At 40.5% G+C, this 24,269-nt stretch overlaps 9 protein-coding genes across 9 annotated transcripts; 2 read left to right on the forward strand and 7 right to left on the reverse strand. All coding sequences in view use genetic code 12, as the record gives it.

Annotated features, from left to right (window-relative positions):
* Positions 1-904: 904 nt before the first annotated feature.
* On the forward strand, positions 905-2,055 carry RJT20DRAFT_48534 (uncharacterized protein). Its single transcript, XM_064920343.1, has one exon. It carries the CDS (start codon positions 1,083-1,085, stop codon positions 1,575-1,577), a length of 495 nt encoding a protein of 164 aa, XP_064773700.1. The 5' UTR covers positions 905-1,082; the 3' UTR covers positions 1,578-2,055.
* Positions 2,056-3,546, reverse strand: RJT20DRAFT_48533 (uncharacterized protein). Its single transcript, XM_064920342.1, has one exon. It carries the CDS (start codon positions 3,353-3,355, stop codon positions 2,534-2,536), a length of 822 nt encoding a protein of 273 aa, XP_064773701.1. The 5' UTR covers positions 3,356-3,546; the 3' UTR covers positions 2,056-2,533.
* Positions 3,547-5,862, reverse strand: ERO1 (ER oxidoreductin). Its single transcript, XM_064920341.1, has one exon. The coding sequence runs from the start codon at positions 5,505-5,507 to the stop codon at positions 3,738-3,740; it is 1,770 nt and encodes a 589-aa protein (XP_064773702.1). The 5' UTR covers positions 5,508-5,862; the 3' UTR covers positions 3,547-3,737.
* An 854-nt stretch (positions 5,863-6,716) lies between these two features.
* On the reverse strand, positions 6,717-8,659 carry DBP3 (RNA-dependent ATPase). The gene has a single exon (XM_064920340.1). It carries the CDS (start codon positions 8,591-8,593, stop codon positions 6,974-6,976), a length of 1,620 nt encoding a protein of 539 aa, XP_064773703.1. The 5' UTR covers positions 8,594-8,659; the 3' UTR covers positions 6,717-6,973.
* Positions 8,660-10,648: 1,989 nt separating this feature from the next.
* Positions 10,649-13,605, forward strand: SEC24 (COPII subunit). Its single transcript, XM_064917380.1, has one exon. The coding sequence runs from the start codon at positions 10,729-10,731 to the stop codon at positions 13,519-13,521; it is 2,793 nt and encodes a 930-aa protein (XP_064773704.1). The 5' UTR covers positions 10,649-10,728; the 3' UTR covers positions 13,522-13,605.
* Positions 13,606-15,134, reverse strand: RJT20DRAFT_128914 (Golgi transport complex subunit). The gene has a single exon (XM_064917381.1). The coding sequence runs from the start codon at positions 14,916-14,918 to the stop codon at positions 13,689-13,691; it is 1,230 nt and encodes a 409-aa protein (XP_064773705.1). The 5' UTR covers positions 14,919-15,134; the 3' UTR covers positions 13,606-13,688.
* RJT20DRAFT_128915 (uncharacterized protein) lies at positions 15,115-16,325 on the reverse strand. Its single transcript, XM_064917382.1, has 2 exons — positions 16,290-16,325; positions 15,115-16,234 (listed from the first exon to the last, which is right to left on the reverse strand). The coding sequence occupies exons 1-2, from the start codon at positions 16,301-16,303 to the stop codon at positions 15,448-15,450; spliced, it is 801 nt and encodes a 266-aa protein (XP_064773706.1). The 5' UTR covers positions 16,304-16,325; the 3' UTR covers positions 15,115-15,447.
* A 419-nt stretch (positions 16,326-16,744) lies between these two features.
* Positions 16,745-19,246, reverse strand: RJT20DRAFT_97227 (uncharacterized protein; the record flags this gene model as incomplete). The annotated part of the gene is made up of 1 exon (XM_064921666.1): positions 16,745-19,246. The coding sequence occupies one exon, from the start codon at positions 19,244-19,246 to the stop codon at positions 16,745-16,747; it is 2,502 nt and encodes an 833-aa protein (XP_064773707.1).
* A 3,253-nt stretch (positions 19,247-22,499) lies between these two features.
* On the reverse strand, positions 22,500-24,269 carry CPP1 (tyrosine/serine/threonine protein phosphatase; the record flags this gene model as incomplete). Its single annotated transcript, XM_064918416.1, has 1 exon — positions 22,500-24,269. The coding sequence occupies one exon, from the start codon at positions 24,267-24,269 to the stop codon at positions 22,500-22,502; it is 1,770 nt and encodes a 589-aa protein (XP_064773708.1).

Here is a 24,269-nt window from a genome sequence, read left to right on the forward strand (position 1 = left end):
AATGCACCTTGTCTACCTCGGAGACAGGATATGGAGTAGTACAATATGGCAATCATGTCAGAAGTGAATTCGCGTGGCGCGTGGAAGCGACCGTGGAAGCGACTGTGGAAGCGGTTGGTGGAGGGTATCCTCTTGGAACGAGCTTGAGGGACCATGCGGTATTATCCAGCTTGCCCCACGATCCTGGAACTTCCCTGAATAGGCAAAACCGTGGGTTTTGGCAGTTTCGGAATAAAGGGAGATCCCGACTCCAATTTTATATCGGCTGCTGTACCTGTGTTTTACATTCCAAAGTTAACTGAGTGCAGTTGTGTTGACACAGCAAAAGGGAACCCCACGAATGAGATAAATTGCCATTCCTACCACATAAGCAGCAAGTATCGGCGAATTGCATGTTGGCAAGAAGTCACTCCATGTCTGGTCCTAAAGGAAAGCTTCTGTTGCAGAGCACTCCAACTCCAGGAATTCAGAAATACAAGCATCCAAACACCAATGGCATAAACAAAGTCATTCGTTTGTACATTGGACCGCAATAGCACGGATACGGATGGAACAGGATCGGTAATACAATTTGCTTGACCACACCCATACTGTACTGTACTTTACTGTATATGATATCATTCTTGTTTTGATTATTTAATTCCTGATTTTTATTATTAGCCCGGTTGTTGTTCTTCCTGTGTCTACTCATAACCACCACCACCACCATGTGTACTATTTGACCCATGTTCCTGTACGCCTCTCCGCATAATTTGTCGTTATCTTCGGAATCTCGATAAGGAAATCGTGGTTCAAGCGTATCTTTGTGTCACCTTGGTTTGTATTGCTTGTGTTGCAGTATCGGTGACTAACATGTATTATCGGAATCACACTTTTACACATAGTGACTCTAACCACTAAAATAGGTGGCGGTTATATATATGAGCCAGAATCCTAACTAATTAATTCTAAACACAATTGAGTTGTTTTTCTTTTCTGTTTGTTTGTACACCAAGTATACTATTTACTTGGTATTACTTAACGCATCTTACCCTAACCACCTTACTCGTTTCATTCGTCTTTATCTCTCTATCGTCGCGACCATGTTTAAGTCCAACTTGTCTTCGTTCTTTGTTCCTGGCTGGTTCAAAAAGGCACCTGTTGCCAGCAAGGATCTGGCTGAAGTCTCTAATGCCTCCGATATCCCGAAGAACTTTACCATTCCTTCCTCCCAGAACAAGAACAAGTTGATCAACATCTCCATGAAGGACAGCACTGAAGGCGGAGACACCGACTCGTTCGTAGATATCGAGTACAGGCAATTGACGTATGCAGAGGTTGCTTCTATGGCCAAGGATAAGAAGCTGGCCATCGTTGCCGCCAAGGCCAACACACCTCGCAAGGAGAGATTGCCAATCAACCAATATAATGTTTTAAATCATGACGAGGATTTAGACGACCTTAACGACGCCTACGAACCTTTCAAACAGGACAACAACAAGAGGAAAACTAGACAGACACTTCAGCTCAAGAACAGAGACTATGAGCTCAAGAAGAAAAGAAAGGAAAAGCACAAGAAGCAAGAATTGGAAGATTAGGACGTATTCACTTACAGCGCTTAATCCCATTCAACCTGGCTTCATTATACCATTTGTTGCTACTGATTCTATATTTATTAGAAAGCTGTTTTAGCCCAACGTTCAATTGGATATCACCAATTGACCTTGCTACAAATTCCATGATACAAAAATAATACACTTTTGGTTTCTTAGCTGTTCGTATCTTTGAAACATTGAGTCGCTACTACCGTTTCTTTGTGTTTATCATGACAACGGTATATGCGCCAAATAGCCTATATTATGCTCAAACTGCGAGTTGACTGCTACGACCGTCCATAACTATTCCACGATTCCTTTTAATGTTGTATTTTATATATCAATTCTAGTTCCTTTGCCTTGCTACGCTTTGCTTTTTGTGGTGCTGCCTTTGGAAACATCCACCTTTGCCGCCAATTGCTCACTATACTGTTCTATTATCCATAGTTTTTGTTTTACTTCGTTCCAATAATATAAATCCAGCTTTCTATTAATGTCACGTCACCAAAAAAAAATACAACTAAAGACACCATAGAAGTTCCCATCACCAAGTATAATCAAGCATAACTAAGCGTAACTAATGCATAACAGAAAAAACAATAACAATATCAAATATATCAACAAGCCACAACAATCACCATCTAACAGTGCACGCAATGATTACCAAAAGAGGAAAGAAAAAAAGCAGCCTTCGAGACATAATAGATAAGAGCGACGACGCGTTATCATCAAATTGACGGCAATGTTTATTCACTACATTACATACATATGGTATACAGTATATAACAAAAGCTGCGAATGAGCGTAGGTAGGAATGTAGGAGAGGAGGAGAGGAGAAGAGGAGGAGTGTTTCTGGGAATATAAGAATACCAACACAATGGGGGTAACGAATGAGTGGAAAAGATTAAAACACGAGTTATACATACTGCATTTAAAAATGTTGTAGGATTCTAAGGATTCTAATAGTTGTTGAAAATAGGTCCAAGTACGTTACCATTACACATCAAAAGTTCATCTTCTGTGACACATGTGAAAATGGGCTTCAAAAATGGACTGTTCAAACGGATACTCTTTCCATAGTGTTCCCAGTCACCAATGGAAAGGTGCTGAGGCTTCTTCTTGAAGGGGTTCTTGATGGATCTACCTTTCTTAATAATGATAGTACGAGTCTCTGGGTTCCCAACTTCAACAAAATATGGCTGGAGAAACATCTGTCCACGCTTTCCCTTTGGAACATCGCATGAGTAGGTAGCCAGAATAGTGAGAGAAGACTTCACTTCGGGAGACCAATCAATGAAAGCACTGAAGCGGCTACCAAACTCATATCCCAATGGAAAGTCCAAAGTCAAAGTCTTCCCAAACGTAGTTGAGAATGTACCAGCTAGAGACCCTCCATCTCCAAAGCGGTTACTGAGACACGCACTTAATGGCACTCTAGGTCCTAATACGGTTTCAGTTCCACTTTGTCTGAATTCAATCCAAGTATGCTTGTCTTGCTTATTTTCAGGTAAGAAGGCAAACATATTTCCTCCTGTTCTCTCAGCAGAATTAAGCTTTTGCTTGTTAACTACAATGGTTCCTGTTGAAGTACAACGAATAACAGTTTCAATGTCTTCAAATAGAGACAAGTCGCTATCTTCATTAATTTCACTAACTTCAATCACGTTTGTAGTATCAAGAGCCTTTCGGTCAATCAGACGAAAGTCCTTGATACTAAACTCTTCAGCCTTTACTAATATTAAGGCAATTTGTACCAATACAAAGATATTAGCAAACCTCATTGTTGATACTTTTAAGGAAAATGAATGAAGGAGAGATGTAACAAATGTAAAATTAATTTTGCTAGAAAAGTTCCCTTAAATACCAAATAGACTATTTTGGTAGGCTATAAAAATTTCTTCATTATGGCATACTGACAATTATTATTGTTATGGCCCTTGTTAGGCTGCAAAATATGTGGCATTACAAAGTATTGGCTGCGATAAGCAAAATGGCAGGCTTACCACTAAGCCTGGAAAATCTTACTTTCCCGAATTCAATATGACAAAATGCTACTTAATGCATTATTTCTACTATACTTAATATTTTATTCTATATTTCTCATGATGAGTATATTTACTTTATACAATGCAAAATTAAGAAGTGCTGCAACAGCACAGTTATTTAATCGGAAAACAACTTTTGGTATGCTTGGTTTTCCTTATCCAACTTGATATTGCTCTCGTACTCGTAGACACCAGGTCTTCCAATAAGCATGTTCCAAAAGTTGTTTAAATGAATAAGGGCCATCTTGTACAAGTTGGAAGGCAAATCTCTATAACTGAGAAGTACAAATCTCACAGCTTCCCAAACTTCGTTAACAGCAATCTTAAATTCATCAACAATAGTTCTCTTAGAAGCATCCTTCAATTTCTCAGCATCGATGTGGTACAACTTATTAGTGGATTTAGTATTTACTGTCTTCTTTGGTTGTGGGGGTAATTTCCTCTTGGGGCTGGTCTCTTCTTTCTCTGTAGTGTCTATGTTAGGGGTTGAGAAGAATGGGAAATCAAATCCTCCCTTATCGTTGTGTTTCTTTTCGTAATCTCCTGGTTGGGCCAATCCCTTTTTAACATCTTCAAGGTGCGACAAGTACAACTCCTTGAAGTTGTTGATAGCAGCAATAGACTTCGACAATCTATCAAAAGTGTTGAGCAAAGCAACCAATTCGATTCTTCTGAATCTCAACTTGTCAGCGTTATTAGGGTCTTCACTCTCGAACAAGATTTTGAGGGCGGTACCATATCCAATAATCTGAATTTTTCCCCACATTCTACATCTGTCGCAACCAACACAATCCATGATAGCTGACGTGTTCTTGAATCTAGCTCTGAACTCGTCTTTCAACTTAGGATCAACGGATTTTGGATCGAACAAGGTGGATGTGTTGAACAATGGGTTGGAGCCCAATGATGGGATAATCTTGTTAAGTAATAAGTCGTCATATTTGTCTTGAGGGTCAACGGCATTGTTTTCCAATAAGTGCTGTTGTTGAGCAGGCGAAATATCGTCATATCCAGATTGAATGAACTCCCTCAAAGGCAAAACTTCAGCCAACTTGACTAAAGACTCAGCCACCAAGGCGTAGTTGAAATAAATGTTTGACAACCTGTCGTTAAATGATCCTACTCTCTCCATGAAGACCTTTAAGTTTGGATAGAACTCTCCTGTCTCGGCGTTCAAGTACTCATTGGATAAATGAACTGCAATGGATGCATGTAAACCACTTACAACTCTGTAGAATAAATTCTTCTCTACACATTGTTCCTTTTCTTCACTGATCATCGACATAGGATTTGTGTTTGGGAAACAGTTCTCTGAATAGATTGCCTTCCACACGTCAAAGGATTGGTTTCCTCCGTAACCGGTGAATCTTTCTGGGTTGTTCAAGAGGTTGACATAAACACATTGATGATCATCATCGATGTGTGAATAGTCCAAGTCTTCACAAGTGTCTGGTTCTTCGGTTTCAATGGAACCATCGGCTGCTGTAGAGCCAGCACGCTCGATCTTACCAAGTCTTGAAGGTTTGAGGTCTGGGTTGGTGACATTTGTCCAGTTGTATTGATCTGGAGACAAGATTTCTACAGCGCAATTTTCAGTGGCACAGAAGTGTTGGGCATTCCAAAACTTACATTGTTTGTCCAAATTCACTTTAAAGTACTTGAAGTAGGAAGTCTTGACCAATTCTGCGAGAGAAGGTCTGATGTTTTTGTTGAGGTCATCGATATATGAAAATGTTGTGTTACAAGTTGGAGTGATGATCTGGGAACAGAAATCCGGTGAATCGAATGGACTGAATTTGAATTGGGGCAACGATACTGCCGGAGAGCTGGCTAAGACCGTTATCAATAGCTGAGCTATTATAAGCAAACGTGCAAATACAATATTCATGGCGGGTACGGATGAAGTATTAAGTACTAATGATCAGAACTTAACTATGACTGTTAACTATGGCAGTGAAAAAGACAACTGAAAAATACAATCCACTGAGAACGGCTAGTTAATAGGTAGTACTACGGATCCGATGTGTAGTGGTATAAAATAACACGTCTGAGATAACAGGATGTTTCGCAACAACGAATCTTCTTTATATATATGGTCCCGACGAATCCACACCTCTATACCAACCAAATATTCTCTACAAAAGAAGAACTATCTGTCTTTATAAATAACAATACTTCGATAAGTCAATCACAAAATTCCAGTGCCGCTGCCATATAACGGTATCGGCCGAAAAGAGTAAAGGCACTGCAAATTGGCGATTTGTCAGAGGAGGGGGGCCATCAAGTGATGAAGGTTATTTGGGGGGCGTAGGCTCATGAAATAGTGGGCATTTTTTCGATTTTGTGTCGCGGATTGGTTAGGTGGCTTGGGTGGCTTCCACGTCAACTTGTTCTTGTGTCGCTATTGGTCCGTTGGGGTGTTTTGGCTCAATTGCATCTCGTATAAATGCTCTTCCACAAGATGGTAAGGCCCGGCTTCCGCAGTAGAAAGTTGCACCATTGCGGTGGTCGTGTGCGGGCAGGTTATACCCATTTTGAAGCAACAACCGCAAAAAGTAAGGAGGAAGAAAAAAAAAGAAAACATCAGAACCATTTGGAATGAATTGGCGTGTGGCAATCCATGCAGGTATTAGGTATTATGACACGTATACTATCAGTATCAGTGGTAGTAGTAGAACAAGGTACAGAGAGACATTAATAATAATAATAATAATAGTAATTAATAATATTTGCAGCAAAGAGATGGAGATTGTGCAAGAAGAGATGAGTTTGAGGTGGGGGGCAGGCAGGCCGTGGATTAATCATGATCAATGTGGGTTTGGCTTTGTGAAAGGGAGCTAGATGAATGACAGGTTTCCTTTTGAGAATGCTGTGTTGTTTTTATTGCATTTGTTTTTTTTGCACTTTCGTCTTCGTACCCGTACCCGGAATCATACTACGCGAGTTTGATGATACAACGATATAATTGAAGATTCTTCCCGTAGGCTTGACAATGGGAGCACATATCTCGTTATTTGTTGCATTACCCATCATCTTAGTAAAATGGCACAGATCAACATTCGCCGTAGGGCCGCACTTACTAATATAACGTAACCCAACTTAAGACTATTATTGCCCCCCAGAATAGAGGAAAGAGGTAAAGAGACAAATTAGGAAGTTCCATAGTTATATACTAAACAGGTGATTCCTGCAGACAGTCGAAATTTGCAACTATTCCAATTAACACCTTCTTCAACAGCTGGTGGCCCAAGGGACGATTTCTACATCTGATGGAAGGGATAAAAGTGTTCTCCACATAGTTGTGAAGGCTCGCTCTTTCTCTATTAATATGGTACATTTCTATTTACTATACATCTAATCAAACTTGATCTTCTTGGCAGTCTTGGTCATGTCAACATCCTTGTAGAAGGCTCCATACACAGAGTGAGTCTTCTTCTTGGTGTGTCCACCGAATTTCAACAACTCGTCTGGAACAGGTTGGTTGGCACCTCTCAAGATGTTCATCAATCCACCACTCAAATGCTTCTCGTGTTCAGTGAATAACGTGTGAGCAGTACCGGTTTGACCAGCTCTACCAGTTCTACCGATTCTATGCACATAGTCCTCAACGGTCAATGGGAAAGTCAAGTTGATGACAACCTTGACGTTTGGAATGTCCAAACCTCTAGCGGCAACATCAGTGGCCAACAACAAGTTAGAACGACCAGTCTTGAAAGACTCCAACGCACTAGTTCTTTGCTGCTGAGACAAGTCTCCGTGAATAGCAGCAACATTGTATGAATTTCTCTTCAATAAGCTCTCAACTCTGGTAGCTTCTTTTTTGTATAATGCAAATATCAAGATCTTATCGTTCTTCTTGTCTCCGGATTGGTATTTTCTTAATAAACCTAACAACTTCTTCTCTTTGTCAAATGGTTCAATGACTTCAACTACTTGAGTAATACTCTTGTTAGCTGCTAATTCGTCTCTGTCACCAATGCTTACCTTAACTGGCTCAGTCATGAATGAAGCGGCCAATTTTCTGACCTCTTGTGGCCAGGTGGCAGTGAACATCAAGGTTTGTCTGTCTTGCTTCTTAGTACCTCCGATAATAGCCTTGATATCTTCTTCGAATCCCTTCTCCAACATTCTGTCAGCCTCATCCAAGACCAAGTAGTCAACATCACTCAAGTCAACAGCACCGTCATTCATCAAATCTAAAAGTCTACCAGGAGTTGCAACAGCAACATTTGCGTTACGCAATTTTCTGATTTGGTCATCTTTAGAAACACCACCGTAAATACAAACACAGTTAATGTCTGTCTTTTCAGTCAACTGGACCAAGTTGTCGTAGATTTGGGATGCTAATTCTCTTGTTGGAGATATACACAAAACACTCAAGCCCGACTTACCCAAGGTTAAGATGTTATTAATGGCTGGGACACCGAATGCAAAAGTCTTACCTGATCCAGTTTGGGCAACACCAATGACATCCTTACCACTCAACAAGTATGGCCAAGCAACGGATTGAATTGGAGTTGGCTTAGGAAATTTGGCGACTACAGGGGCGATCTTGGAATCCAAGTCGATTTGATCAAAAGACAACAATGGTCTTAAGTTCATGTTGTGTGAGTCTTCAATGGTGACCTCGTTGGTGGACAAGAAAGCATCAATTTCAGACTGAGGCAAAGAAGTTAAAGATTCGGATTGAGTGTAACCTTGCGAAGCTTGAGCAGAGCCAGAAATAGTGGCAGTGTGTTCAAACTTCTTCTTCTTATCCTTCTTCTCCTTTTTCTCTGATTTGTCGGACTTATCTTTCTTTTCCTTCTTGTCGGACTTTTCTTTCTTCTCCTTCTTGTCCTTCTTATCCTTCTTCTCCTTCTTCTCCTTCTTTTCCTTCTTTTCCTTCTTGTCTAATTTCACTTTTTTTTCTACGACGTCAGCAGACTCCTCCTCGGAGTGCTTTCTCTTTTTATCCTTGTGGTCCTTTCCCATTTTGACTTGGTTATGCAAAAGCTATGAGCTATAGAGGGAATCAATTACTGCTATTAAGTTATACTAATGAATAATTTTTCACATTTATTTTTTGTGTATATCAAATGAGCCGCACAATGAGCTTCGTAGAGACTGAAATATACGAGCTGAGCACTCGGCACTAGTAAAGTGAATAACAGGAGAGAAAGACAATAGAAAGGTTGGAAAGTTGGATTGTTAATTATACATGATAAAAGATAGGGTATTGAAAAATTCGGATAGTATTTTATGTTTCGAAAACATGAATATTACATGTAGTTGCGGCTGGGTAAGTAACTGGAGTGAGTAGTATGATATAGTACTTAGTAGAAAAAGTGAGGCAACAACTTTTTCGCAGCAATTGAGCGCTGGATGGTGTTGGAGTGTAGCTGGCAAGAATGACTATATTGTGGAGTGTGGGTGTCATAAAGAGCTATTAATTGCATTAAAGTGGAAGATTTTAAATATTTTCATATTGGAGGTGTTAATAAGATTCATTTAATAATATATTAGCACAAAGTTCGGGGGATATTCCTATTTATTACTAGTGAACTCGTCATAGGCATTGCTCTCAGCAATTTGGAAATCATCCTTATCTTCCTCTGTCGATTAATGATAATATGCATCACATATCCTCTATGCATATGTAAAATGAAGGCGAAAAGGGGATCAAAGCTATAGAAAGATCAAGGTTTTAAATCTTGTTGTGCTTACGACTATTGGAACCAGAGAGAGAAGGGTACATGCAATGGTTGTGGCCTGAACCCGTGGTATATGATGGAATCGGATACTCTTTTCTTATTGACTTTCTCAAAGGCCCTTTTCAAAATATAATCATATGAGTAAATCTATCTACCTAAAATAGGCCCAGGTGATTTGGGATCGTCTGTCCATTTTTCAACCAATAGCCACACCGACACCATAGACCTGTTCTTATCCTCCTACTACACCAATAAACAAACATAAGGCGCCAACCCAAGATACCCAACAACATTCGGTAAGTCATGGCACCACCAGTATCTACCTTTCATTCTTTTCTCGTTCTACCCTATCACCACAGTTCACACGGGCCCAACACCTCGTATCGCACCCATCATCGTTTATGCGCTTGTTGCGGCGATCTGGCATTTGGCACCCAAAATGAGCCGCTCGCCCCACGCTAAATCGATCCTGTCGCTACTGAGATTCTCAATGCTGTGTTTTATGTCGTATTTTTGAGCCAGTGAGCTTCTGCGGCTAATTCATTGTGGGTGATATCTTCAAAGAAGGGTCCAGGAAACACAAAGAAAGAATGAAACAGTAAACACAAAAGAAGGAAAGAAAGAAAGAAAGAAAGAAGTAAGCACAAATGGACGAAAGAACTAACAACGAGAGAAAGAATTAGATAAATTTTATTTCAATTTCTGCCTACTTTAACTTATACACTCGTTCGTACCGTTGACTTCATCATCTCATTCCACCAAAAGAAAATACAACCATTCACATATTTGACCCCAGATTACTCAACATCATCGCTCTTTGATTCTAACATATTAACGCATTAAGCATTACAGTATTATAACTGTCAACTCTTTCTCCATTTCACCTTCTTTGTTTTCATACATGTCTCGAGCTCACTCTCTTCATACTATACTATAAGCTACACTGTAAACCACTCCGTAAGCTACTTACTACATCCAACTATGAACACAGTATGTATACACTCAATATTATACTCAGTATTTTTTCTCTTCTCTTGTGCTCACTCTCCTTCATTACACGTCTCACATACTCTCACACTCACATACTCTCACACTCACATACTCTCACAGTCTGATACACTCACCCACTCTCCTTACTCTCACTCACATTTCCACTCCTCTCACTATGCTGACCATTCCCACCACGCTCACTACGCTCACTCGCACTCTAATCCTAATCCAGTCCCACATTTACCTCCCTCCACCGTCTCCCCCAGTAATCCTCCGTCCGCGCACTCTATTTGACCACGTACTTTTTTTCCATAGTTAAGCGTGTCAACCCAAGGAATTTTCCACAGGTAACTAAAAGACAAGATTCGTCCACCAGACATCAGCGTCGATACTCCCCAATTCTCATTGCAAACTCTCGATAGGGCCATGTCCAGCAGCAGAAGAAGAGCATACCCACAGCCTCTGTACGCTTCAGGCCCAGGCAATGCCGTCGGCGGCGGCGTGCCCGTTCCTCAAGTAAACCAGTTCCAACAACAACAAGCCTATAACGGTGTAGACGCTGTGAACAGACAATTCCAAGGACTCAATGTGGGCGGCAACGATGCTTATGCCGCCCGAACGGCTGGTGGAGCACAGTACGGTCAGTATGGTCAATACCAACAACAACCAGCTACTCCAGGCGCTGGAGTTGCTGGCGGTGTATCTCAATCACCATATGATCAGTACGCTCAGACTCAAGCAGCAGTTCAACAACCACTAGCACAAACAGGTGCTAGTTCATACTACCTCCAGGGAAACAACAACGCAGCAGCTGCACTCCCATTGAACCAGTTGTACACAACGGACTTATCAAGAGAATTACCTCCTCCAATCTCAGACTTGTCGTTGCCTCCTCCACCATTGGTGTTACCACCAAACTCCACCTTGATCCCTAACTCGGAGACCGCCAACGCCTCGCCAGAATACTTCAGGCTGACTTTGAACGTGATTCCAACTAACGGATCTCTTCTCAAAAAATCGAAGCTTCCATTGGCTTTGGTCGTGAAACCATACAATGCACTCAAGGTCAGCGACGAAAACGTCAAGGTGACTTCAGACACCACCGTCTCTAGATGTCGTAGATGTCGTGGTTACATTAACCCATTCATTACTCTTGCTGAAAACGGTAGACGTTGGAGATGTAACTTCTGTAACTTGCTCAATGATATTCCTAGTTCTTTTGAATACGACGAGATCTCAGGAACTATCAAGAACAAATTTGAGAGAGTCGAGTTGAACTACTCTGTAGTCGAATTTGTTGCTCCAAAGGAGTACATGGCTAGAGCCCCTCAACCTATTGTTTACACTTTCATCATTGATGTATCCATAAACGCAGTTCAAAGCGGATTGACTGGTACTATCACTAGAACCATTTTGGAGTCTTTGGACAGAATTCCAAATGAAAACAAAACCGCCAGATTGGCCTTCATTGGTGTGGACTCCAACTTGCACTACTTCCGCTTTAACGAAGGATTAGACGGTACTGAAGTGTTAATTGTTTCTGATATTGACGAGCCATTCTTGCCTTCGCCAGATGGATTGTTGGTTAACTTGGAAGAGAACAGACCTGCCATTGAGAAACTCCTTATCGATTTCCCATCCTACTTCGAAGATACTGCCAACCAGGGCTTTGCATTAGGTCCAGCCTTGAAGTCTGGTCACAAGATGATTAACCACATCGGAGGTAAATTGATTTGTTTCTCGGCCACTTTACCAAACTTGGGAGAAGGTAAATTGAGCGTTAGAGATGAAGCAAGTGTCTCTGGTAAACCAAAGGAGGCAAAAACTCTTTTGACTTCAGCCGACTCATTCTACAAGTCGTTCGCTGTGAACTGTAACTCATCTCAAATCACTGTGGATTTGTTCTTGACTTCATCCACTTACCAGGATGTTGCAACTTTATCTAACTTGCCACGTTACACCGCTGGTCAGACTCATTTCTACCCAGCATGGACCAGTGCCAAGTCAGAAGATGTCACCAAGTTGTCCAAGGAAGTCAGCGACCACTTATCTCAAGACATTGCTTTGGAAGCTGTGTTGAGAGTTAGAGCTTCTACTGGTATCAGAATGAGTTCATTCTATGGTAACTTCTTTAACAGATCTTCTGATTTATGCTCGTTCCCAACTTTCCCAAGAGACCAGAGTTATGTCATTGAGATGAGTATAGAAGAGAACATCAATAAGCCAGTTGTTTATTTCCAAGCTGGTATCTTGCACTCAACCTCCTTTGGAGAGAGACGTATCAGAGTGATTAACTTGGCTGTCCCAACATCGGCCAAGTTAAACGATATCTACGCCTCTGCTGATCAGTTGGCTATTGTCAACCTTTACACGCACAAGGCCATCGAGACAGCCTTATCATCCACATTGCCAGATGCCAGAGACTTCTTGGTCAGCAAGGTTGTGGACATCTTAAATGTATACAAAAAGGAACTCGTGGCAGGAAATGTATCTGGTGCTTCTCCATTACAGTTATCCACCAACTTAAGGATGTTACCAATCTTGCTCTTCTCGTTGACTAAGCACTTAGGTTTCAGAGCCGACAGAGTCCCATCTGACCACAGAGCTGCTGCTTTAAATAACTTGGGTTCCTTGCCTATTCCATACTTGGTTAAGTACATCTATCCTACTGTCTATGCTTTACACAACATGCCAGATGAGTGCGGATTACCTGAAAAGCTTATCACCACCAACGAGGAAACTGGTGAAGAGGAAGAAGTCGTAACCACCAACATCTTATTGCCAGAACCATTGAACGACTCCAAATCCTCGTGGGAGAACTATGGTTTATACTTGATTGATAACTCTAGTGAGTTATTCTTATGGGTGTCTGGTAACGTTGTACCAGGTCTTGTTGAAGATTTGTTTGGCACTGACAATTTGTACGCAATCCCAACAGGAAAGACCGAGTTACCAGAATTCAGCGAAGAAGAGTCCGAGTTTAACTTCAGAGTCCGTCAAATCATAGGCAAGATAAGAGAACAGAACGACTCCATCGTCTGGAAGAATTTGTATGTTGTTGTCGGCGGTTCATCCAACGAGCCAATTGAGATCTCACAACAGCGTGACTTGATGGCATTGAGAATGTGGGCCTACAGCTGCTTGGTTGAAGATAAGACAGGCAGCGAACCTTCCTACAGGGACTTCTTGACATCCTTGAAAACAAAAGTTTCCCAGTAATTGAACAGTCAGCGGTTGCTTCATGTCATTTATTTCTCATTATATATATATATAAAACTCATTAATGTACTGTTTATTTTAGATTCCAAAGTAGGAACTACAAGTTTTAAGTCAATATTAACCAAAGTGAATTGGAATATATGGTATTGTCTATATGTTTTATGCAATTACCTTGCTCCCTGGATTAAATCAACTGCATCAATTAAGGCATTCTTTTCATTCTCGATATCAAAGGTCTCCAGAATGGAGTTTCTGATCCCTTCATAGTATATTTTCAAGTTTTTAGCAATTGGCCCTCCTCTCGCCATAGTAGCAGCGATATTCATTTTAAATTTATGTGCCAATCTTCCCCAGTACAATTCAGATAATGCTTGGACTTCGTAATGCTCCAAAAGGATATTTAATAGACTGGTACTCTCTTGGTGGCTTGTTTTATTTTTCAAATTTCTCGTCACGTCCCAGTCGGTCAAGCTCTCTGTTAATTTCAGAAAGTATTCTGCTGCTTCCTCCTTGATCTCAGTGATAATGGCAGTAAAGTTACGAGGAGATTGAAGAGATCTTGATAGTTGAGTCAAAGATTGTTGGACTTGTTTATTGACGCCTGCTTTGTCAAAGACCAGGAAGAACTCCTTCTCATTCAAAACATACAATGCTACCAAATGACTCTGCAAAAGTGTATTCTTAGGGGTGAACGATCCATGATGATTGAATTCGTTGGTGATGGTTTGTACGCACTGAGTTTGTAAACTGCTTTTCTTGGTGATCAGCAATGGTCTATAATCTCGAATGAGTTTAATTGACAATACACTACCGTCTTTAGCATTCGTTGAATTTTCATCATAAAGATCGGAAATTTGGAGATGCAATTTCGCCAACCTAACCAAATCTTTGCTGTTATTTCCTGTCGAGCTTGCTACTGTCTTTTCCAACTCCTCAATCTGTTGGATCAAGAAGATAAAGAAACTAGCTCCACGCAATAAGTCCAAAGTCAAGTGAATTTTTCTTAAAGCGTTATTTAAGCGTAAAGCATCTTCATAAGGCTTAACAACTTCTGTCTTTATTCTTTCAAAAGAATTGTTGACTCTTTCTATAGATGGGTTGATTCTGTTATGGAGAATGGCCTCTGATTCTTCGATTCTCGAGAAATTGGCTACAAGAGCTTCATAATTATTACCTGAAATTGAGTTCATTCTCTTGTTACACTCATCAATGTCAAATCTAAGCTTTTTTATCGGAGTTGCAAGATCAAGCTCCGGTCCATCACTTCCATTGGTTGCTAAGAGAAGATCATTAGCGAATTGAACAGGCTGGAAATCTGGTTCAAGGAAGGCCTCAAAGTCCTCCAATTCCTTCTTTAATTCGCCAGGATTTTCTGTCACTGCAGCAGCGGGTGGCATTTTGATATACGACTTTCTGCAATGGTAAGACTATCAGAAGTAAAAAAGATGAAGAAATAACGTATAACTTGTAATAGAAAGATTGAATAATTTGACATTTTAGTGATTTTGATATTTGAGATCGGAGGAATACTGCGGCATGGATGTAATATACTAACATTAAAAAGAGAGTTGGTGACTAAGTGATTTATAGGGTATAACGATGAAATTAAGGTGAATTATATAGTTTGTGATATCTAAAGATGGTTGTAAAGTAGTTTATTTAAATAGTGATTAGAATTTGAAATGCAAGTGGTTGCTATGCTTGAATATTATGCTCTATGGTAGTATCTATGGTAGTCTCTATGGTAGTCCATATGGTGGATGATATAATGCATCTAAGAAAAAGATATGAACTCGGTTTGCACGTATAATTGACTCCGTTTGCACGTATAATATTACATTGTAGGTGCTGTTTTTTTTAATGAAAAGTGAGATGCCTTTCATTTTGTTATTGATATGTTGAATCAAACATGTCTCATATTCTTCATCATTTCCGTGGATTTGGCTTGGATGCTGGTTTAGACTTCGACTGAGAGGAAGGTTCTGTCTCAGCCTTCTTCTTATGCTTTTTACCTCCTCTCTTACGGTGGATCTTCTTAAGTAGCTTTGCCTTCCTCTCCTCCTCTTCTCTTTTATATATCTTCATTCTTTCGAATCGTCTCTCACGGCACTTTATTTTCTCCTCTCTTCTGTTCTTTCCAGCACGATTGGTTTTTCGTATTTTCATCCTCAGGATTTCCTGTTCTATTCTATTGTTATGCTCATTTAAAGAGAAAACTTTCCAAGGTTTTGGATCGGGTAAGCTGGTCCATAGTTGTACTTGAGCATATATATCGTCTCCAGAAATGGCAGCAGATGCAAAATTGGCTTTTTCAGTCTCCGAATATTGGGCAAAATAGTATGATGATGGCCGTTCATTCTTTATTATTTCCAAGGAAGCCTCTCTTAAGGATACTTTCATCAGTTTTACTTTTGGTCGTCCTCTTTCGTGTTCATTTGTGGCATCTTCGAGATTTTCTGTTGTATTCACCGTCGCAGCCAGAGATGCAAATAAGGGAAAGTCATATTCTTCTTCTTCTTCCATATTCTCATCATTTTTAGTTTGTGCAATATCTCCTGCTATGATACCATCGCTATCTTTATTCACTTCGTCCTCTTCCAGTTGGTTTACTTCCACAAATTCGAATTCCATCTTTGGCATATAACTGAGAGGATTGGATCCATCATCAGATTCGATCTCCGACTCGGAGTCGTATAATGCTGCTCGTGAGGTTCTAAAATCAGGTTAGTATGTGTAAATTCAAAGATTCATTGCTCAAATTACCATACCTCTTGAACGACATTTCGATATAGAGTGCTCTAAAGCCTATAGATATAATACATAGTATCATCAAGAACTATTTAAGAAGGCATTTTTGGTACCATGAAAATTCAGTCATGTGACCTCATCGAATAGATTTTGATATTCTGGGGTATTTGGTGGTGAAATACCAATAATGATAGAAAACGTTACTTTGATAAAATGCTTATCATGAGGAACTTTCCAGAAGGGAAACGGTATCACCATAAAGAGATTGAATCATTGCAAAAATGCTGTCTATTGTGATGTACTGGATGCTATAAATCATTGATTTATACACGGACCTCACATGAAAAAGGGAATTTGTTAATATATAAAAATCATGAATTCATTAAGATGATCTATAATATGGAATAATACAAGAATGGAGAATAAAAAGGACATAAATAACCTCTACGGCGTCACTTATATACAAGGTAGCATGCTACCATAATGGTCGAGAGTTGGAACTTATAGTACGGATAATATCCTTTCTATAGCCTAAGTGTGGAGGAATAAACTTGCCAATACTCTTTGTATCGACAACTATTTCCATACTACTCTCGTCGACAACACAGTTTCTCTGTTGATCGTCAAAGGGAAGCAACGATTCCAAAAGTACTTCTGTTGAATACTTGCTCAATTGGTCCCAGACGAAATTATATGTTACGGGATACTGAAGTTTCACAAATTTAGAAATATCGTCAAAGCGGATAAAGTGTATCACTAAGTTCTGGAACTGTCCATGCCCTTCAACTCTTGATTGGGTATTTACCGTCGAATTACTTGGATCTATTCCAATAATTTCATAGAATAAACGCCAGATTTTAGACTTGTCAACCTGAGTAGCCTCACTTTTAACCTCTGGACCAAATGTAGAAATAAACAGGGAAACTTTCGCACCTGTTAATAATGCAATCTGTAAATCAGTGACATATTTCACTCCGTCTATGTTGAATATGTACAATGGAGCATATCTCCTTATATCATCAGCTGTCAATGTTACGTTAAACTTAGCCGTCCTTAGACCTATAGGGTAATTTTCAATCGTGAATTCACGCATAAGCGCAACTCTTTGCTCCTTCAAGACTTTAGTCTTGGCTTCAGCTTCTTTGGCTAATCTTAATCTCTCTTCCTCTTTGAATTCAGCTGCTTTCTTTTCTTCGATAACCCTCTTTTCTTCGTCTTCTTTTCTCTGGCGTTCTTTCTCTTTCTCGGCTTTCAAGAACATATCTCTTCTAGCTCGCTTTTTGGCTTCTGCCTTTTCTTGCCACATTTTAGCTTCGAGAGCATTTTTGGCCTTCAATTCCTCTTGTGCCTTTGTCAGGGGTGTTGGAGAAGGTGAAACAGTCGAATAAACACTCTTGTTTCTTGCTCTGTCAGGAGGAGGAGATGAGGATTGTTCTCTTGTCGTAATACGTTCAATTCGATCAAGAGGCTCAGGAGACGATTCCTTAAAAACACTGCTTGGCTGGATCTTAATCTTGGATTCAGACTTAGTCTTCTTCAACCTTTTGACAAGTTGATCTTTATCGATTCCGCTCTTTCTTTTCCTTTCTTCGTTGGATTTGGTTCTATTGATGTCGCGAGCATCTTCTTCTTCATCATCGTCAGCATCCGATCCGTCCTCAGAAACTGCTTCAGAGACGTTGGCAGAAGCCACGCTTGACGCTACAGCTGAACGGACAGGAGAAGGAACCACAGACACTACGGTAGATACCGCAGTGGACATCTGACCCAACTTACTTGGGGCTTTCTTGTTCATGTACTCATGAATCAATTTAATTTCTCTAGGATCGAAGTGAATCGATCTCTGGGCAATTTCTAGAGCATTCAAACCATCCTGCTTCCGCTTCTTAAATGGATCAGCGTCCTTTGATAGTAAGTTTTCGACAACCTCGTAGTGTCCCCTTCCAACAGATGCCAACAATGCCGTTACGCCACATCCCCCTTCATTGTCAATGTTATAGGGAGTTGGGTTCAATCCAAGAATTATATCAACAAGTTCTGCGTGTCCATTTCTAGCAGCAAGAATTAAAATATCTGGCTTAGCTGAAAGGCTATTACCAGAAACAAAGTAATTTGCAGTAACTTCTTTGGAGCCTTCTGCGGCGTATTTGAAAATACCTTTCTTCTTAATAAGCTCTCCAAAATAGTTGTCGTTGGGATCTTCCACAATAGGAGAAGGAGATGGAGAAGGCGATGTAGCTTTGGCAACTTCCACCTTTGTAGCAAGCTTGAATTTTGCACTTGCTTCTTCCAAAAGCCTGATAATTTTGTCATAACCCTCTTCATCGGTGTGCTCGTTTTGTATCTTGGTCAAGGCAGTAAAACCATCAATATTATAAATGCTAGGGTCTGCTCCATTATCTAAAAGAAGTTTTACAACCTCGTAGTGTTTATTCTCCGCAGCATCAATCAATGGGGTTTCGGAATCACCAGCTGCATCCGCCTTAGCATTGACATTTGCCCCATGTTCAATTAAAAAGCGAACGACCTCAGTGTGGCCCTCCAAGGCTGCCTCATGTAAACATGTAAAACCACAAAAATCCTTTTCATTGGCATTAGCTCCTCTTGCAATATAGCTTTGCACTTCATTGAGATTTCCTTTTTTGCATGATCTTTGGAGCATGGAACGTCCACCTGCATCACGTTTCAATTTATAAGGTTTCTGAATTGATGACAGTCTTCCTGAGCGACCCAAATCACCAACATGTGGACGCTTGGTAGACCTGAAGTCATCATCATCATCATCGTCATCATCATCATCTTCCGACGAGTAAAGAGCCTTTCTCTTAAGGTTATGGCGAACCTCATCAAATTCTGCCTTGCGCACCAACCTGCGTCCCTTATTAATTCTTGGAGGAGACTCTGCTACAACAGTTTCAGCTTCAGAAAGGCCTTCAGCATTAGTAATTTCTTCTTCACTCTGACTTTTCTCATTCATATTTTCATCTTCACTTTCAAGTATCTTTTCCTTCGCTTCTGGAATACTTGCGAGACTATTGAAATTGAAATCCGGATCCAACACTGTTTCTTTAATAGGCGATAGGAGGGAAGTATCACCCGCAGAAGTTTGGGTATCACTAATAGAATCGACATTCGATAGTCCCCCTATTTCATTGTTACCTTTGACGTCATTCCCCAATTTCTCATTATGCTCATCAATATTTGAGTGGCTTTCAGAAACTATTGGTTTAACTTCGTCCTTAATCTCTTGGTTTTCTTCAGTTTCACCAGACAAGGTAACATCTTCTTTTTCGTCAGAATCCGGAACCTCCGATTTTTTTGATTCCTCAGGAGTTGGGTATGTTTCTGCTTCTGGTTCTTGTTCGACAGTAGAGTCAACGGAAGCTGATTTCGTTTTGTTTTTTGCCGAGACCAAATAATCAGCAAATGACGTCTTCTTAGGAGGAGTGGAGACTGTGTCATCTGATCCAGATGTCGACTCATCATTTTTTTTTGATTTCAAGTCATCGTCGGCTACTTTGGCAGGTGCAAGATCTATGTCTTCGACATCTTTCCTGACGTCAGGGGTTTCTTGTGAAATTGGGTCTTGAGTGATACTATCCTTTTTGGAATCCAAGTCCACCGGAGTTTCTTCAACTTCTTTACTATCATTGTATTTATCTTCACTGTTTTGTGGAATACCAACAGCATCTTCGGTTGTACTGGTCAAAGGCTCCTCTTTCTGTTCTTCCCGAATTTCAGTTTCGTTATCAGGCTCTTGTTCTATAATCTCAGTAAGATCATTTTTATCTTCTTGAATCACTAAGCCATTGTTGTTAACGTCATCTTTCTGGGGTTCTTCAATTTTTCCATCTTCAAAAATCTTATCCTCCTTTTCTTCAGCATCATCCTTTTTCTCTACTTCTTTGTAGTCATCGTCAAAGAGATGTAACAACTTAGGATCAGTTATAGATGACGAATCCTTTATGGGCTTAGCACTCCCTGAAACAATCCTTTTTTCATTCTGTGGTGAGTTCCTCTTCTCATCATACCTTTGATCACTATTTCGTCTACTAACAGGACTTGAAGAAGAACTATCATATCTTCTGTCATATGTTGTTGTAATCTTATCGGGCTTGGTGGTATGTCTTCGATCATCTCTGAAGCTACCTGAATTGGATTGAGAACCGTTTCCTCGTCTATCCTTGGAATAGTCACTACTCCCTTGACGCCTCTCTGGATATTCCTTTCCTATATTAGAACTGGAATGTGATTTATGCAATGATCGATCCTCCGGACCGTTTACTGTTCGGTATTTTGGATATGATTCATATCTATCAACGCCTGGTCGCTTCTTGTATGGAGGCCCATTATTTGAATTTCCAAAGGACGAGGATGAAGATGCAGAAGGGACATTCGAAGAAGACGAGGCTGCTGTCCCGTAGTAAATACTGCCTCCGTTCTTTGTAGTAGTGGAATATTGTCCTCTGTCTCTGTCTCTTCCGTCTCTGTCTCGTATATCTCTATCCCGTACATCTCTATCCCGTACATCTCTGTCTCGTATGTCTCTGTCTCTGTCTCTGACCATATCTCTATCCCGTATATCTCTATCTCTTCCGGGTATACTTCCAGAACCAGACTGTGGCATATATTTGTTATATTTGTTGTCGTACCTGTTATTACTTGCATGACCAGATCTATAGCTGCCGTAATAGTCTCTTTCTCTTTCTCTTCCATCTCTTTCTCTATCTCGTTCATTTCCTGCTCTTCGACTGTATCCGCTCAGTCCAGACGAGTCATTATCTCTACCTTCTCTGTCGCCTCCACCATGACTTCCAGAGTATTTCTTGGGTGGGGCACTCCCATATCGCGAATTATAGTAGCTATTATTCCTGTTATACGACATGTTTGGTTATATGGGTCTCAGGTTGTAAGGAACTACAAAACGCTGGGTACAACTTTCAGCGGCTAAAGTATTAACGTCTTAAACACAGTGATAAAATGTTAGTTTAAAGTGAAGTATTTCGGGCAATAGATTCGGAAATATAAAATTCCCACTATTAAGATCACCTCGGTGCAATTGGACGTTATCTCCACACCTGTAAGTATGTAAATACTATGATAAACAAGGATACTTCTAGCAACCAATAGTGATAATTAAAGAAACAATATAATTTTTCCTAAAAATGAGTTGGTTATTTGGTCATGTGACTTTTGAGCAGATGACTTTGTGCGGATGACATTTGAGCATGTGCTTTAAGTGGTCGGAATAGCAGTTCCGAGACCGAACCAACGGTAAGTGGATCACTCGTGTGAAGACATTGGATGGAATGTAGGGTCCAACTATTAATTACAAAAACTGGTGAATTCAGGGCTCCAAAGGCTTTGGGTGGGGATGCATGATGTGTTGCGATTTGAATGAAGTGGTATGTTTGAAAAATGGCACTCCAGTGTTTCAGTTGTGGCAGATGAGTATGTACTATTGAGATGCTAGACGAGCAAAATGGGAGAGCGTTGGTTTGTGAGGGAAAGGTCTGGAACCCTAAGGAAGTATTCGATAGAAAACATGGATGTGGACTGAATAGAGGTCTTCCATCGAGTATTTATCTCTATAACTCATCTTGACATGAATATACGTTCTCGAGAGAAACCAACGTCGTAACTTCAATACTTCCATTCTATATTGTTCCATCTTCACAGTGAAGACCACTACAGCTTGAGTTAAGAATTAACATGGCTGCAGGAATGACAGGAGAATGTAAACTTCCCAATTAGGAAGTGTTATAGCCAAGAGTATTTTATATGAGGGAATGGGGATATTGAAGTTAAGGTAATGGAGTTTCCAAGTTCCGAAAGAGCTTGGTGAGTATCTGATAACATTGTACGGCAATAATGGCTCACCAAATAGACAGTTGCAACTTTAGATATCAGCAAGGAGGTGGAAGTTAAATCAGGTATCTTCAATCATTATGTAGCCACGGTTGCGAAAATTGCTGTTCTGTATTATCAGGTTATTCAGGTAGGGAATAATACAACCGAACTTCGATATCTTAGCTTCTTATTTCTAAACTGTTTAAGAACGTCCTTATTTTACTTTGAAAAGTCGTCTACGAGGAGCTTTTGTAGCCTATCATTTATTTACATATCATTACTCATTTTCTATCTTAAATCCATATGGCCATTCTGTGCTTATCCAGATTCTTGGTCTCCCTAATGAGCTGATCATTATATTTCACACGTTTGAAGATATCCTAGTACTTTTGATCGAGCATATCGTTGAATTCCATTAGTTCAAAAATTAAGCTCATGTTAGGACAGATGCGGTCACAAGCTTCAATGCGATTACCCTGGTCGCCAATAAGCTTGTTCATAGTTTCGTTTACGTTTGCGGTTCCCGACTTGAGTAGCTCGTAGGCCACATTGACCCCAATTTTAAACTTGAGCATAAAATATGCTACTATAACACACGCCGACCGGGATACTCCACATTGACAATGTACCAAAACTCGAAGACCACGGCTAATGTACAGCTCTATTTTGGTGGTGATGGCGAGCAAGTCTTTGGATATAGGAGAAGTGTGGGACCACGGCACATACAAGTACTCTCCTTGACCTGGGGTCTTTCCCACATATTGGCGAGATAAGTCAACGCATTCTTTTGCTACATTTATTACAAGATCGAAATTGTTGATGTCCACAGTGCTTCCACTTGATGCTGGGTCAGAGTACAAAAATATTTGGCCATTAAACACATCACGAGGACCATCTGGGTATGCATCCAATTGATTTGATTCCTGTAGTTCTTCTGGGATTATGAGTTGGCGAATACTGCTCTCCTCCAGCTTGTAGTTATGAGGAGATTTGTTCCAGCAATGGGAGGAGGCCGGTCGTGGTGGAGGTAAAGGATAAAATGCATCTAGGTCATCTTTCGCTAACTCTTTGAGTGTCACAGTAGCAAGTTCAGACTCAATAGTGTCGGCTTTAACAGCTGCACCATTTAGCACCAACGGACTACGTAATTTTGTAGTATCGTCTTGTAACGGACTCTTATTTCTTCCAAAGTAGTCTATTTCTCTTGGAGGGAACTTGAATGGTATACCAGCGGCTCTAGTATCCTCGCTGTCTGATGAAGAGCCTAACTTCGGCTTCGGCATCAATGGTGGTAATGCTGGAGTCTTTGTTACTGCTGGAGTGAACATAGGATTAGATGATGATTGGACATGAAATACAGTGGTGGTTTGTACAGATGAGCTATTGCTGTTATTATGGAGATTAATGTTGAATGCGCTGGTGCTTGAGTTGTTGATAGTATTAGTAATACTATTGGATCCGTTATTATTGGAGTTAATCGATGCAGATGAATTATTAATGTTGTGGACACTGCCCAACGAAGAGCCATCGTCGGAAAGCAGCTTTGTCAACAGAAGAGATCGCCTTGAGCTGAGGGACGGTGGCTTGTTAAATGGTAATTGTTGCAGAGGAGATGCATTATAAGTGTAGGTTGATGAGGTTGAGTCCAAGGAACTGCTTGTAGAATGATTTCCAGTGAGGTTAAGTGACAAGTTCTTCATGTTTCTATTCAGGGTGAGTGAGGACCTCTTCCTGGAATGTCTTGGGGAATAGTTGATCATTCCTATCAAGGGAGACCCGTTAGCAGAAGGCAGGGTCGATGAAGGGTCTGATATGGCAGTTGGAGGAAACCCTAAGGACGCGTCGGAGTATGTATTATAGTGTTCGTTACGATAAGATGGTAGCTGCCTGAGTGAGGTCATGCTATTAGTGCTGTTATTGTTGGTGGTTGTTGTGACATTAGATGCTGTGGATGAGTTGGTGATACTAGTGGTGGTGGTCGTTATCGTAGACGAGGCAACGATATTGAAGGATGAAGCTCTTGAAGTAGCAAAGTCCTGGTGATAACGAGGCGGCAGCGGGGATTCAAGAGACATCGTGGTGGAGGTTGCTATTTTGGGGCTGATAGGGTCTTCTCTTGGGTCAGTAGGAGTTATTACGAAAGGGTTCAT

Source organism: Scheffersomyces xylosifermentans (assembly GCF_036884685.1).
Source record: "Scheffersomyces xylosifermentans strain CBS 12540 chromosome Unknown RJT20scaffold_5, whole genome shotgun sequence".
Lineage (NCBI taxonomy): Eukaryota > Fungi > Ascomycota > Pichiomycetes > Serinales > Debaryomycetaceae > Scheffersomyces > Scheffersomyces xylosifermentans.